The sequence below is a fragment of the Scyliorhinus torazame genome, chromosome 1 (genome assembly GCF_047496885.1).
Source record: "Scyliorhinus torazame isolate Kashiwa2021f chromosome 1, sScyTor2.1, whole genome shotgun sequence".
NCBI classification, from domain to species: Eukaryota; Metazoa; Chordata; class Chondrichthyes; order Carcharhiniformes; family Scyliorhinidae; genus Scyliorhinus; species Scyliorhinus torazame.
Genome location: NC_092707.1, coordinates 175,979,590 through 175,996,422, shown reverse-complemented (window position 1 = coordinate 175,996,422; position 16,833 = coordinate 175,979,590). Strand labels below are relative to the sequence as shown.

Below are 16,833 nucleotides of genomic sequence, written 5' to 3'. Positions count from 1 at the left end.
TCCATTATGATTAATATTTTAAAAATTATTTTTAAAAGGTTCGCAGCTTCAACTAACCACCACGTGGCGCTCACTTTACCAATGACCAGGGAAACACATTTCAGCTTCTAATGAACGCGGTGGAAAAGCCGAATATTCCACCGTTTCCAACTAACGTTTTCTGTGGGAGGTTTTTTTTTTCAGTGCAAGTTCCTGTCGTGATGTAAAATCATCGCGGGTGCGGTTTTAACATTGTGCCGAAAAACGCTGCGAGAATGGCACAGCTTCCACATTCGCTGCTGGAATCGAAAGGGAACCTGTGGGTGCCCGAGGAGGACTACATGAGGAGAAACGCCGCCATCTCACGCCAGCGCCAATATTTGACTCGCCTCGTTTCCCATTCTCCTCACTCGTGCGCGGTTTATTAGAATAAAGCAGCAGGGAGGAAGGACAGCACACAGAGATACACATACACATGGACACACACTCACACTGGAACATGGACACCCATACAAATGAGGATATGCATACAGGCACATAGAAACTGGCTCAGGTGCAGACTTGTCAGGTATGCACAGAGACGCACACATCTATAGATCTCGGCAAAAGGCACAAAGATACAGACAAATCTAGGCACGCTCAGATATAGCTGCAGCACACACACATAGTCACAGACAGACGTTGATGGTGGCACACATTGGTACAGATGCCACGGTGAGAACGGCGATTTCAAAACCGACAACTCCCCATTGTGGGATCCAACTGATCCAACAACAACAGGGAATGCTGAAAAATCTCAGCAGGTCTGCCAGCATCTGTGCAGAGAGCTCGGAGCGAACGTTTCTAGTCCACACGATGAGAAGGAAAAGGGAGCACTTTAGCAAGTACAAGGGGAGCAAATCAACGGAGGCATTAGTGGACTGCAGGATGGAGCTTAAGAAAGCAATTAGGAGAGCAAAGAGGGGATATGAGAAAGCTCTGGCTGGTAAAAGTAGGGAAAATCCCATGACATTCTGTCAGTATATCATTGGGAAGAGAATAATCAGGGAAAGAGTGGGTGGGGCCCATTAGTTACCAAGGGGAAAATTTGTGGGTGGAGTCAAGGACATTGGTAGTTGTTGGATGAATACTTCACATCTGTCTTCACCCAAGAGAATGAGGACGTAGATATGGAACTCGGGGAGAGTGTGAGTTTTTGAGCAAATTGTCATTAAGGAGTGACAAGATATTGGAGGTTTGGGCAGACTTAATAGTGGACACATCTCCAGTTCTGGATGAATTGTGTCCCAGGATGCTACGGGAAGCAAAGGAGGAGTTTGCAAGGGCTCTGAGACAAAATTTTAATTCCTCTCTGACCATGGGGGAGGTGCCAAAGGGCTGGAGAAAGGTTGTAGAGCTAAGCCAGGGAACTACAGACCAATGAGTCTCACATCAGTGGTAGGGAAACTATTGGAGAAAATTCTGAAGGAGAGAATCTATCTCCACTTGGAGACACAAGGTTTCATCAGGGATAGCATGGCTTTGTCATAGGAAAGTCATGTCTTACAAATTTGATAGAACTTTTTGAGCACGTGACTAAGTGTGTAGATGAGGGTATGCAGTTGATGCAGTTCCCACAAAGCCTTTGACAAGGTCCCACATAGGAGACTCATAAGGAAGGCAGATGCACATGATACGGTGGATTCAAAATTAGCTTAGCGGTAGGAGACAGAAGATGATGACAGCTGACTGCTTCAGTGACTGGATGCCAGTGTCCAGTGGCGTACCACAGGAATCTGTGCTGGGCCCCTTATTATTCATCATTTATATAAAATATATAGATGACTATGTAGGGGGTAGGATCAGTAAATTTGAGGATGACATAAAGATTGGCCAGGTGGTTAACCATGATGTTGAGTGTCTTGAGTTACGGGAAGATATAGACAGGATGGTCAAGTGGGCAGAAAAGTGGCAGCTGGAATTTAACCCTGAAAAGTGTGAGGTCATACACTTTGGAAGGAGTAATTTGACAAGGAAGTGTTCAATGAATGGCCTGACACTGGGAGTTCCGAGGAACAAAGGGACATTGGTGTGTTTTTCCGTAGATTTCTGAAAGCAGAAGGGCAGGTTAATAGGCTGGTGAAAAAGGCGCATGGGACACTTGCCTTTATCCACTGAGGCATAGATTGCGAAAGCAAGGAAGTCATGTTGGAGTTGTATAGAACTTTGGTGAGACCACGGTAGCACAATTGTTAGCATTGTTGCTTCACAGCACCAGGGACCCGGGTTTAATTCCCGGCTTGGGTCACTGTCCATGCAGAGTCTATACTTTCTCCCCGTGTCTGCGTGGGTTTCCTCCGGGTGCTCCGGATTCCTCCCTCAAATCCCAAAAGACGTGTTTGTTAGGTAAATTGGACATTCTGAATTTTCCCTCATTGTACTAGAACAGGCGCTGTAGTGTGGCGACCAAGGGATTTTCACAGTAACTTCATTGCAGGGTTAATGTAAGCCTACTTGTGACACTAATAAAAATTATTATTATTAGAATGGTCCGTTACGAGGGGACACAAGTTCAAGGTAAGGGTCAGGAGGTTTGGGGGGAATTTGAGGAACAACATCTTTACCCAGAGGGTGGTGACGGTCTGGAATGCACTGCTTAGGAGGGTGGTAGAGATGGGTTGCCTCACATCTTTTAAAAAGTACTCGGATGAACACTTGGCACATCATAACATTCAAGGCTATGGGCCAACTACTGGCAAATGGCATTAGGTAGGCGGGTCAGATGGCCTTCATGCATCCGTGCAGATTTGATGAGCCAAAGGGCCTCTTCTGCACTGTATCATTTTGTGATTCTGTGAATCTGGATGACTCTTCGTCAGAGCAAACAAGAGTGTCTGCAGACAAAGTGTTTTTAAAGTTGTTTCAATCTTTCTAGTAATTTTGCATTACCTTCCATTCACACTCATTAATCAGCAGCACCAATGAGCTGCATCTCGCGTATACACCCTGAACACTGACGCATGGCCCCCTAAGGCACTTCACAAAATGATAATCAGACAAAAGTCAAATAACCAAATGGGGATGAGGAGAAAAGACAAAAGGGGCGGGATTCTCTCAGCCCGGGGCTGGGATGGAGAATCCTCACGACCAATGCGAATAGCGCCACGCTGCCCCGATGCCCGGACACGATTCTCCGCAGTGCGGAGAATCAGCGACATTGGCGACGGCGTGGTCGGCGGGGTACCCGTCAGGGGGCACTCTACGCGCCCCCCCCCCGCGCCTATTCTCAGCCCGGGATGGGTCGCGCAACCGTTCCAAAAACCCGAGTCCCGCTGGCGCCGTTCACACCTGCTCTCAGCCGGTGGGACCTCGGAGTGGAAGGGTCCGGGGGCAGCCTGGGAGGGGGGGGTGAGGGGATTGACCTCTGGGGGGATGCTCCAATGTGGCCTGGCCCACGATCGGGGCCCACCAATCGGCGGGCTGGCCTCTCTGGCTGTGGGCCTCCTTTCTTCCGCGCCGGCCCCTGTAGCCCTGTGCCATGTTGCGTTGGGGCCAGCGCGGAGGAGGGAGCCACTGCGCATGCGCGCATTGGCACCGGTGCCACTGCACATGCGCGGACCCCGCGGCGCTCAGTTCATGCCAGGATCAGCAGCTGGAGCGGCGTGGGCCGCTCCAGTGTTGTGCTGGCCCCCTGTAGGGGCCAGAATTGCTGATCCTGATGCTGTGTTGACGCCGTCGAGAAACGCAACAGCGTTTCCGACAGCGTCAACACTTAGCCTCAGGATCACAGAATCCCGCCCAAGGTTTGGTCAAAGATAATTGATGGGGAGAATCACAAAGCAAAAAGGGGACTGGAGAAGGTGCAGGTGTGGGAGGGACCGCTATGTGTTCAGGGCCCCGGTAGTTGAGGACTCAGCTGCCTGTACTGGAGTGGGTCACAGGGAATTTAGAGTGTACAAGAGGCCAAAGTTGTAGACATAGAGCTCTTGGAGTGTAGGACTGGAGAATGTTGTCTAGAGATCCAGAAGAACGATATCCTTGGATAATTAGATTTTTTTTGAAGTTGAGGTCTTTGGGGAATTGGTCCATGTGAGGAGTTTAAATACATGATGCCGCTGTCCACCCTGAATCAGCACAGTCTGTAAATCAGTTAGAAGGTTTATTGTTACCAGGAAAATATTCTTATTGATGCTGTTGTCCTAATCGAATAATGGGAATACCATTCACATTTTTGGACAAAATTGTTCTCAATGTATGATATTTTACTATATTCAAATATCATTAATATCATTATAAGGGAGATGGTGACGTGGTAATAATGTCACTGAACTCCTAATCCAGTAGGCCAAGGCTAAAGCTCTGAGGAGGTGGATTCAAATCTCCCAGGCAGCTGGTGGAATTTAAATTCAATTAATAAAATCTGGAATTGAAAGTTAATCTCAGTAATGGTGACCGTGAAACGATCATTGAATGGTGTAAAAAAAAGAACCATCTGGTTTGAAATCTGTCATCCTTACTCAGTCTGGCCTACACGTAATTCCAGACCCGCAGCAATGTGAGTTGACTCTGGACTGCCTCCCAAATGCCGGGTTCAAGGGCAATTAGAGATGGGCAATAAATGCTGCCTTTGCCAGCGAGGCACAGGGTAAAAATCAAACCATGGGATTGGTTTGTAGTGGCGCTGGAATACAGCACGAGAGATTGGGCTGTGGGATCTGCCTGTGTACTAAGTATGCAGTATGCTCCAGTGATGCCTCGGTTCACTGCTCGGAATGTTACATTGGAGCAATCATTTGCAGAGTTGATTCACACTTAAATCCCCCAATATCTCTGCCGATCCAGCTCCATTCATTGGCTTGGGGGCGGGGGGGGGGGGGGGGCTTGCTGGAACCCTCGGTCGCTTTCACGTGACCAGACCAGATGAGAGGAGCCCAGGGTCAGAATGTAAATAAAAATCAAATGCAATGAGAAATTGTCACCCCGTGAAAAAGATGAACCGTCAAACCCACTGAGTCCCTGCTCACCTTCCTGCTTTTTCTTGGGGTGGGTGGTGGGCTCCTGTTTGTAGGGCTGTGTTCTGGAGAATGTGTCTTTCAACGTGACTTTTCTTAACCACGTGCAGGAGGGAATTCCACATTTTATACAATGTTCTTAAGTGAATTATTTACAACATGGGATGTGTGTGTGTGTGTGTGTGTGGGGTGGGGTGGGGGGGGGGGGGGGGGGGGGTGACTAAGAGCAGCCCATTTGGGAAAACATAAACCGGGTCCAGAGATGATTGAAAACCATTGAAAAATATGATTGAAAGTTTATTTTTAATCGGAATTGATCTGATCGGAATCAATTGGGGAAGAACGTAATTAAAAAACATGCGCATAAATAAAAATGTAGATATAGACTTAAATCCAGCATCCGATCCTTCACTGGGGATGCTGGCTGGGGATTCTTTTATTGCACTTCACATTCGTTTCTTAAAATCCAAAGCAGGTGATGTGAAATGGTTTGGGAAAGACTGGACCAATCCGCGTTGTGTGGAGACAGAGGGACCGGTGGAAGGTTAGGGATGCGCGGAGATAATCCGTCCTTTTTCTTGCAGTTGGCAGCAACCTGCCTTTTGCTCCCTCACACTGCCAGTTGGAAGAGCTGAGCGCGTTCGGAAGGAGGGGGAAACACTCACGCGCCAGGACCCCCCCCCCCCCCCCCCGAAAAAAGGCAAAATCAGAAATCCTGCCGGCTCTGCCTTCATCTTGGCGCCGTGCTGGGCAACTAGAGGCAGCGTGTTGGACGGCTGATGCTGGAGGATACACATTTGCACGGCGGGATTGACTATTCTGAGAGAGCATATTGCAATCGGCGGCTATTTAGTGACAGCCATTGCAGAGTCACAGGTCAGCACAGTGTTATCGGAAAACAACTGGGCACACCAGCCGGGCTAAAACCCGTCAACATTGAAAAGAAACGGTGGCCCTCCCTTTTACACATTAGTCAGTCAAGTGTTGCTGTTTTCTCACATCTTTGTGTGGGAGAGGGGGAGAGAGAGAGCGAGAGGAAGGAGACCACATCCTCCCTGCCTCCTGATGTCTTCCTCAGACGAAGAGAGTGCGAGCGAGAGGTCGGGAAGCCTGTCGCCGTGTCCGGGGGACACGTTGCCCTGGAACCTGTCCAAACATCAGCGATCCAAACGACAAAGCCAGGAGTCGGTGCTGGATCCCGCAGAGAGAGCCGTGGTCAGAGTCGCCGGTAAGCAATCTCTTTGAACAGGGTGAGGATGTGGGGTCGAGAGGTACTCGAGCCTAAAACTCTCAATCCGCCCCAGGCGCTTAATATTATCGCCAGTGCCAAATGCCACCTTCGTATACTGAAGGCATTGGGGGGGGGGGGCAATTAAATATGTGCAGAATATAAAATAACCCCCAGCAACAAAAATGCCCCGAATACCAGCCAGTCGAATTGTGGATTATTTCCTTATGAATGGTCTAATTCACATTCTGAATGACCTCGGATTGGAGTGTGAGAAACATTTCAGTCAGAAATATGAACAAACGGGGTCGGGTCAGTGTTTGTATTTCATTGATTAAGCAGCACCCCCTCCCCCTGGCCTGACGTTCGGGGTGGATCCCAACAGCTCGGTCCCTTTCCGCCCCCGAATGGAGAAAGACCAGTGAGACACCAGAAAGCAGGGGATCCACACTTCCGATAGCAGCAGTGCTAGTTATTCGTCAGTTCCAGCGCAGGGCAGGAGAGAGCAGATTACAAGGTCGCAGCTGGAGTTTCTTTCCGTCAAACCCTTTAAATTTTTTAACCGAATGACAAATTCTGCTTGGAATGTCATTGCACGACAACCAATGTGGGTGGCGGCAACCAATTCCACCCCCCCCTCCCCCTCCCCTCCCCTCCCTCCCTTTTCATGACCCAGAATATGTGGTCTCGGTTGCCATGGCTCCGTCCGCCGAGGAGTCGTTCGCATTCCTAATTGTGCGTCTGAAGTGTTACAAATGAAACACCCGCCATCAATCCCGATACTACCATCTTCCCCAACACGGAGGCGGGGCATGATTTAACGTTGGCATCTCGACTTTATCTTTTAACAAGCAATCTGATATACCAGACATTTACTTCTCAATGTGTAAACTGAGGTACATCAATTCGGATCCAGCTGGTGTTTCTGGTTGAGATCACAAAAGCTATTTCAGTGTATGAAACAATGCATGAAACAGCCAGTAGCCCCTCTGGTGAGATTCCCTTTTATACAGAGGCGTGTCACATGCTTAGGATTTTTTAAAAAATCATCAAGTTGTAATCGTGATAAATTGAAACACCACCCAGCAATGCCAAACCATGAAGAACACAGCTGCTGGTTATGGTGTAAAACACCCATTAACCGTGAACAATAAAAAAAATCAATCCTAAATTGTGGAACACCAGCTAGAAGCCTCCATTCTGGATATTTTTTCGCCTCTTGGGTGTGTCTAATGAAAAACTGCAAGCAATCCTGAAAAATCAATCGCCAACTATCAATTCTCAAAACGCAACGCAATCCTAAAAATACCACTAGCTCTCGTAAAATATTGACGTCGTCCAATAATCCCGAGGGGAAAAAACTATAGCAATATTTATCTTTGAAAAACCTGTTCCAAATAGAAATTTGTTTGGTAATAGTGACATTCAAAGAACCAGTCTTGTCAAATTGCTAATTGTCTAACAAATTAAACATGCAATCTATAACATCAATATTTCATCATTATAAAATAACTAATTATCTTCCAATGTAAAAGGCCAGCCAGTCATGTTGTAATATAAATAAGAGCCAATAAACCTGTAATTAAAAAATACTAGTCAATGATCCTGTAATATAATGAAAAATTAATAATCCTGCAGTAAAAATGAGCCAAGAATCCTTTAATTCAAAACAACCAACCTGCAATCTGTAACCTGTAATATTAAACATTAACTAATAAGCATGTAATGTCAGAGAACAGCCAATAATACTGCAATATAAAATGGAACCAATATTCCCATCATGTAAAAGACCAGTCAATAATCCTGGGATCAGAGAATGGTTCCAGCAGAAGAAGGCCATTTGGTCCACCATGCCGGTGCAGGCTTTCTGTAAGAGCAGCTTATCTGATCCAGCTTCAATGCCCTTTCCACACAGCCCTGCAATTTATTTATCTTTGGGTAATTATTCAATTCCCTTTTGAAAGCCACAATTTCAATTGCCTCCAGCTCAGCCATTCCCTTCCAGATCCTAACCACTCGTTCTGCAAATTATAAACCTACGCACCCAAATCCAGATTATTAAGACATGCAGTGATCATAATACCAACTCTTGAGAAACTTCACAATACACCCTTCATCTAGTCTGAAAACCAATCATTCACTACTACTCACTTTTCTGTCATTCAGCCAACTTGGAGTCCACGCTGCCATGGTCCTTTTTGTTCACGTGCCTCATCTGAGAAGCCTGTTATGTAGCAGTTTATCAAGCACCTTTTGGAAGTCTATGTATGCTACATCAACCCTCTCTGTTAGTTCATCAAAGAACTCAATCAAATTAGTTACATATCAATTGTCCTCTAAAAGACCAATCAATACTCCAGCAATATCAAATACTAGCTAACTCAAAATAGTTCAAACACTAGCCAATAATCTAACCAAAGACCAAAAAATACAAACACACTACAAATCACCAGCTAATAATCCTGTAATGTAAAACACCAGTCAGTAACCATGGAACATAAATAATTAACCAATATTCCTGTAATACAAAAGGCAGAATAACCATGTAAATCATTAGCTATTAAACTTGCAAAATAAAAATCAAATGTGTAATCCTGCAATATTACACGTAATCGCCAGTAATCCTGGAATTGAATACAGGAATTCTGCTTATAAAACACCAGCCAATAATTATGTGATATAAAAAAGGTACGTTAACCAGAAGATTATGGTACTGGATTGATAATAGAAAACTTGTGGGCCAGCACTAAATAAATGACCATCAAAGATGCTGCATTGTCATAAAAACTCAAACAATTCACTAATTTTCAAATGAATCTGTTGAATTTGGATTTACAAAGGGGTCATGCTGATGATTTAGATGTGAGATCAAGAAATTCAGATTTAAAAAAATAAATAAAACCAAAGGGGATCAGGGGTTATGGGGAGAAGGGAGGAGAATGGGGATGAGAAAAATATCAGCCATGATTGAATGGCGTAGCAGACTCGATGGGCCGAGTGGCCTAATTCTGATCCTATGTCTTATAGACTTATAAATTAGAATGAGGAAATAATCCACAAATTTTCTTTCACTCTTATTATGTCTTTCTCTCTGTCTCCCTATCCCTCGGCAGAGATGTGTTTCTTATTGTCGGTAATCAAAGTTTTTTTATGGGTGTAGTGTGTGTTCTTCTTCTGAGAATGTTTGTCCGAATTTAAATCATTTCCAGCAACATGTTTGTTTGTGAACCTAAAGATAAAGAAGTTGATTTATTATCACACGAGAGGTTATCATGCAATGTCTCGCACATAGTGTGGGGTTCCCCCACCCACCCCGGCAACATGTTTCACGGTCGTGGAGATGGCCCGCCATTGGCAGTGGTGTGATCTTCCGGTCCTGCCACTGTCAACGGGTTTTCCCATTGTTTGCACCGTCCGCTGGGAACAACTGGAAAATTTCAGCCATACTATCACACACAAAGAATAGATGCAGATGAGGAAAAAAACAATACAATTACTCTTTGGAATTAGTTCAGTCTTTTCCATAGCAGGCCTGTAGTTTCTTAGCTGGACTGCCACTGTAGCAGTCGAGTAAAATCAGAGGATTCTCAGTAAGCTGTGGGACGTGCTGTAGTTGAATTGTCAGGTGGTCACAGATTAACTTTAAAGTGGAGCAAGTTTGCAGGGGGGTGGCAGAGATTCCTTCTCCCTCTTGCAAGGTGTAGCTGTTTTACCTTATCTGTGTTGTCTTGCAGCTGGTTCAATGGCGTTAAATCTCTCCTGGTGTTTCTCCGAATCGCACAGCTTCTACTGTAACATTTTAAAGCAAGTGCAAACATGGCTGCCTTAACAATGTGACGTATGCAAGTCCAAAGACTTGCCCAAATAAGCCAGCAGATTGGACCAATACAGGTGGTGGCCTTTCATGCTTTGAGTGTGTTGAGTTCGAGGAAGCGACCAAACAGGAGTGTAAGGAAGCGAAAGATTTATTGATGTAGAATGAAAACTCTATGTACACTGGTCTCAGAAGGGACAGGTGATCAGCCCACACTTGGGCCGGGGTTTTTATATCCTGATTTGATCTCCTGCTGATGAGGGAGGTCCGGCCCTCAGCGGGTTTTGTAAGGGCCACGAAGAATCCAGCACGAGTTTTAAGGATACAAAGTAATAACGTTTATTTACTATAACAATATATACATAACAGTAGCAGTAACTTCCCTTGCTACCTTCTCCTTCCTGCTGGTTCCTGAACTGGCCAGCTTATTTATACTAGGAGTTTCTCCGCCCCCCTCATTGGGGAAGCTCATACTCCCACAGGATTGTGGGATAGTCATTAGTCCCCAGCCAATCGTAAGTAGGCAGGTTATAACATCCCTCCCCCCCCAAAGTCCAAGGAATCCACCGAAGACCCTGGCGAAGGAAGGCGTCGGACTCGTTTGGCCGCAGGCCGGACGCCATTTGCACGCGGCACTGGATCAGGCGGCGTGTATCGAGTCGGAGACCGACGCTTCCGTGATGAACGGCGCGGTTGTACATCCACGGCCCGTGGACCCGAGGATTCCCTCTGATGCATCCTGTGTCTCCATCTCGGAGTCAGAGTCTGCTGCCTCCGTCATGTCAGCGTCTCTATCTCCATTCGGTCCCGTAACGACCTGCGCAGGCTTCGAGTGAGGCACCAGTGGAAGATTTTGAGGACTACCTTCCCTTGTCTCTGGTCTTTGCGGCTGTTGAAATGAGCTCCGGGGGCGGGGAGTCTTTTGAGGGGATGATCTTCTGGACCGGATGTGGTCTACGTGTTTTCGCTGGAGACGACCCTGGGCTTGCACTTGGTAAGATATAGGGCCCGTTTGGCGAAAGATTACACCAGGAACCCATTGGGCACCACCAGCAAAATTCCGCACGAATACTGGGTCACCGGGCGCAAACTGCCGAATCGGACGATGCCGAGACAATCCCTGTCCCTGCCGTTCTTGTGTGCGGCGTACTTTTGCGCCAATGTCCGGGAAACCCATACTAAGGCGGGTGCGGAGTCTCCGGCCCATTAGGAGTTCTGCGGGAGCTACCCCAGTCACTGCATGGGGGGTGGTCCTGTACGTAAACAAAAAGCGAGCCAGTCTCGTGTCCATTGATCCGGAAGACTGCTTCTTTAGGCCTCTTTTGAATGTCTGCACTGCACGCTCTGCCAACCCATTTGAAGCCGGGTGGTAAGGGGCAGTGCGGATATGGCGGATGCCATTCATCTTTGTAAACCTAGCAAACTCCTCACTCGTGAATGGAGTGCCATTATCCGTGACCAGCACCTCGGGGAGGCCATGCGTACTAAACGATAAACGCATCTTTTCAATTGTTGCGTAGGACGTTGTCCCCTGCATCTTATGCACCTCCAGCCATTTGGACTGGGCTCAATTAGTAGAAGGAACATGGATCCCTGAAAAGGGCCTGCGAAATCTGCATGCAAGCGTGCCCAAGGCCGCCCTGGCCATTCCCAGTGATGTAGGGGCGCGGCCGGCGGAAGCTTCTGATGCTCCTGGCAAATGGAGCAGTTTTGGGCCACCTTCTCAATGTCGGTGTTGAGGCCTGGCCACCAGACATAACTCCGGGCCAACATTTTCATCTTGGACACGCCCGGATGCCCATTGTGCAAGTCTGATAATATCAGCTCCTGGCCTTTTTCCGGGACAATCACACAAGAGGATGCCGTCTTCTACGCTGAACTCTGACAGCTTGGAGGAAAATGCCCGCAACTCGCCTGGGAGCTGTCTATGCTGCCCACCATACAGGACTACGTGCCGAACCTTTGACAGGACTGGCTCCGTCTGGGTCCACTCACGGATCTGTGATGCCGTGACAGGCAAGGTGTCCATAAAATTTAGGGTTGCAACCACCTCACCGGTCGTGGGGGTCGACATGGGGCCGGTCGATAAAGGCAATCGGCTCAGTGCGTCGGCATTTGCTATCTGCGTACCTGGTTTGTGCTCCAGAGAATACTCATATGCAGCAAGCAACAAAGCCCAGCGCTGGATCCATGCAGAAGCAATGGGTGGTATTGGCTTATCCTCTCTGAAGAGTCCCAGCAGGGGCTTATGATCAGTCACGATAGTGAAATGGCGGCCGTACACATACTGGTGGAAGCATTTCACCGCGAAAACCACTGCCAGGCCCTCCTTCTCAATCTGCGCGTACTTCTTCTCCGCTGCAGTCAATGTGCGGGAGGCGAAAGCTATCGGCCGCTCGGCCCCATTCTCCATCTTGTGGGACAGGACGGCCCCAATACCATACGGGGATGCATCACATGTGACGAGCAAAGGCTTTCCCGGATCATAGTGGGTTAGTAACCCAGACGACGACAATCGTTGCTTTACCTGCCGGAAAGCGGTTTCTTGCGGCTGACCCCAAACCCAGGTGTGATTTTTCTTTAGCAGCAGGTGCAAAGGGGCCAGCGTAGTTGCCAGATTGGGGAGGAACTTCCCGTAATAGTTTACGAGACCGAGAAAAGAACGAAGATGCGAAGTGTCAGTCGGGGTGGGGGCATGTTGAATTGCACGCACCTTCTCTGCGACGGGGTGCAGACCCTCGCGGTCCACCCGATAACCTAGGTAGACTACTTCTTTTGCCTGAAATACGCACTTTGTGCGACGTAAACGGACTCCAGCCTCCGAAAGGCGTCTAAGGACAGCCTCCAGATTTTCCAAATGCTCTTGCTCCGACGTCCCTGTAATCAACACGTCATCTAGGTAGACAGCCACACGTGGTAAACCTCTCAAAATGCCCTCCATAACACGTTGAAAAATTGCGCAGGCAGAGGATACTCCAAAGGGCAACCGTGTATATTCATACAGGCCCCGGTGTGTATTAATTGTTACATATGGTCGGGAGGCAGGGTCCAGCTCCAACTGCAGGTAGGCGTGACTCATATCTAATTTTGTGAATGAGAGTCCACCTGCAAGTTTCGCGTAGAGATCCTCTATGTGAGGCATTGGATATCGGTCGAGTCAGGAAACTGTATTCACTAAGTTTATAGTCGCCACACAAGCGAACTGTGGCATCTGGCTTCATTACTGGTACAATTGGTGCTGCCCAGTCAGCAAAACGGACGGGTCTGATAATACCCAAACTCTCCAAACGAGTGAGCTCCCCTTCTACCTTCTCGAGCAAGGCGTAAGGCACTGGGCGCGCCCGGAAATAGCGCGGCGTGGCTCCTGGTTCAACTTGGATACGGGCTACGGCCCCTTTTATTTTCCCCAAACCAGGCTGGAATACCTCTGGGTATCGTCCTAGCACCTCAGTCAACCCTCCAGAAACTGTTTGCAGGATGTGCTGCCATTGCAACCGCAAATGGCGCAACCAGTCCCGACCCAACAGGCTGGGCCCATGGCCACGCACTACGATAAGTGGGAAACGCCCCTCCTGGCGTCCATAGACAACAGGGGTCATTGTAGTTCCTGCAATGTCCAGTGGTTCCCCCGTGTAGGTGGCCAACCTGGCCTGTGAGTCAGTTAATGTAAGGGTCTGTATACCCTGCTTGATGCGGTCGAATGTCCTCTGGGCGATCACGGAGACCGCTGCGCCAGTATCCAACTCCATCTCCAGCGGGTGGCCATTGACCCGTACTGTCACCTTAATGGGGGCCACACGGGGAGCTGCCACACAATGCAGCTGCAGGCAGTCGTCCTCCGTCTCCACGTCCTCAGGAGTGGTCGCCGCAGGTTCATCCACATGGAAGGTACGGCCTCTGGGCTGGTCCTAGTTACGGCCCCTGGGCCGGTCCCAGTTTCGGTCGGAACGACGGCGCCTCTGGCGTCCCCAGGACCGCCGTCCGCGACGGGGTCGGCGCCTACAAGTCTGACACGGACATGGCTCCTCATCCATTGGCTCTGGAGAAGGCTCCCTTCGGGGAGGAATGTCCGATGGCCACTGGCGTCGGTCCGGACGTTGCCTCGCCCAAGGTACCGCAGGAGTGCAGGGGGACGTTTTTGGGCGGAAAGGGTTGCGCCCCAAGGCATGCACTTCCATTCCCTGTAGCTCCTGTACTCCTCGCTCTGCACTCTCTCGGGACAAGACTATTTGTATAGCCTGTTGAAAAGTCAATGTTGGCTCCGCTAACAACTTTCTCTGATTTGCTGCATTGTTAATACCGCAAACCAAACGGTCGCGTAACATTTCTGACAAGGTCTCACCATAGTCACAGTATTCCACAATCCCGCGTAGCCTGGATTCATGCAACATGAATCCCAGGTCCCGGTTGAGGCCGCACTCATGTGTGCGGAACTTGGCTATAAGTTTCTGCTCGGCGATTCTGCGTTGTCGCGCGTCCTGAAGGCAGCCTTGGAGAACGCTTACCCGGAGATCGGAGGCTGAATGCCCTTGACTGCTGAAGTTCCGCACACATGAGTGCGGCCTCAACTGGGACCTGGGATTCATGTCGCATTACATTCATCCCCCACCATCTGGCCTGCGAAATCCTACCAACTGTCCTGGCTTGATACAATTCACACCTCTTTAACCTGGGGTTACCCCATCTCTGGATCTGTAAAGGTTTAATCACCTGCTAACGGTCGCATTCCAAGCATTGTTTGGCATCTTTGAACTTGTCTATATATATGTTTCTGGAACATACCTCTGCATTCACCTGAGGAAGGAGCAGCGCTCCGAAAGCTAGTGACATCGAAACAAACCTGTTGGACTTTAACCTAATGTTGTAAGACTTCGTACTGTGCTCACCCCAGTCCAACGCCGGCATCACCACATCATAAGAGATAAGGTTAGTGGTGGGTATGAAAGTGTAAGTGGGGAGGAGAATGAGAACTGGGAAGATGAAGGACTAGCAGACACAATGGAAGATAGTAAGCTTGAATGATTTATGGATAGAATAAGAAGAGAGCCACTGAGGGCCACAATTACCTGTAACCCTCAACCCAAATGCAGCCTGTGGCTACTGGTCTGTCCTATCATCACCACAATATACCGAACAACTTTAACTACATGAAAACAATGCAACACCTGGAGATGTGCCAGACAAGAGAAAGATACTAATCAATTGCAATAGGACAAATATAGGCCAGCAGAATGGACAGACAAGTGACAGATGGGATTTAATACAGAAAATTGTGTGGTGATTTATTTAGGCAGAGGGGACATGGATAGGCAATATACACTAAATGGCGCAGTTCTACAGAGTGTACAGGGACAAAGGGACCCGAGAGTGCATGTGCATAGATCTTTGTAAGTGGCAGGATATAATGACAGAGTAGTTAGCAAAGCATATTGGATCTTCAACTTCATAGAAACAGGTATTGAGTACAAAAGCAGGAATGTTATGTTGAAGGTGTATCACAGTAACTTCATTGAAGTCTACTTGTGACAATAAGCTATTATTATTATTATCTATGGCGCGATTCACTCGAAAAATTACAAGGCTGTGATTCTCCGGCCTCGTGGCGCTCCCACTCTCGCGAAACAAGGCCGAAAACATGAACCGTGCCAGGCAGTAAACCGTTTGCAATGCAACCGGCCTGCTCCTGTAGGCAAAATCGGGATTTCGCTGTAGCGTGGCGAGAAACCAATTATTTCCATAAAATTAACGGGAGTGACCCCATATCCAACGGTCTCCCGTCAATCATTGGCCTCCCCAGCAATTGGCCACACTGGCGCCAATCAGTACTCCTTTTTAAAAACGTGAACCTGGCAGAAAGGCTTCTGCAGGGAGCATAGGAGTTGAGTAGTCATCTTTACTCACAGGCAAAGAGCCCGGGGATGCTGGGCCTGCCACCCCTGTGTTCGGTGGGGAGCAGGGGACCCTTGGCTGGGTGAGGGGTGCACCCTCCAATGGGTGAGGAAGGGGGGGGGGTTGCTGGGGACGACCGCGCACTGCACGTCATGCCAAACCCTGGATCATATGTACTCATTCTGGATGCAACACTAGCCCCAACAACCACTTATAACCCCCATCAACAGCCAAGGCCTCTCGTCGTGCGGCTGAAGGCTTTTGCTAATAGGGAATTGGCAATCGTCGTTAGGTGAGTTCTTCACACACCCCAAGTGGATTCCTGTGGGTGGGCGGGCCATGTATCATGTGGGAGTCTTTACCTAGCATCCCAGTCACACCTTGATGCCTGGACACTGTGCCTGAACACTGCGGGAGGCAACACCACACACGCAGGAGCCAACATCCGAACAGCCAGGGTATGGGAGACAGCTCAAGGGACATGTCCAAGGCCAGAGGGTGGGTGAGTGCTACTGGGAGGGGGAAATGCCTAGAGAGATGCGCCTAGGGTTCGGAGGTCAGGACGCATTGCGGAAGAAATTGACGGAGGTTTCGTACTGATTGTGGTCAAGGGTGTTTATTGTGTTTTACAATTACCCATCCTACCACCGCAACCCACCACCCCCCCCAACCGATATCTACTCCCCTCCCCCGATTCCCTCAGTGATCCTCGATGTGCTTTGCCTTCCTAGCTCTACCGTTACGTCTAGGTGTGTCCCCAGGATGCACATCTGAGGTGGAGGCAGCCAGCTGCTTACCTCGCCCGTGGCCTTCGATGTCCGTAGCAGGTTTTCTCTGGAGGCCCCGGGGCTAGAGGGCCCCAGCACACTTGGTGGCACTTGCACAGCCGTGCCACCTTCTTCCGGGTGCTGACTATGAGGAGCGGCCTAATC

General features: G+C 48.7%; 1 protein-coding gene across 26 annotated transcripts in view; it reads left to right on the top strand.

The window, feature by feature from the left end:
• Window positions 1–5,537: 5,537 nt before the first annotated feature.
• macf1a (microtubule actin crosslinking factor 1a) overlaps window positions 5,538–16,833 on the top strand; it is a 999,246-nt gene continuing 987,950 nt past the window's right edge. For 13 of the 26 annotated variants that reach the window (XM_072501211.1, XM_072501212.1, XM_072501216.1 and 10 more), the window contains exon 1: window positions 5,539–6,198. In XM_072501211.1, coding sequence (XP_072357312.1) covers window positions 6,036–6,198 — 163 coding nt within the window. In that variant the 5' untranslated portion in view covers window positions 5,539–6,035. Of the gene's footprint in view, window positions 6,199–16,833 lie in introns of all 26 variants that reach the window. The other 13 variants (XM_072501199.1, XM_072501198.1, XM_072501203.1 and 10 more) reach the window with 5 other exon arrangements.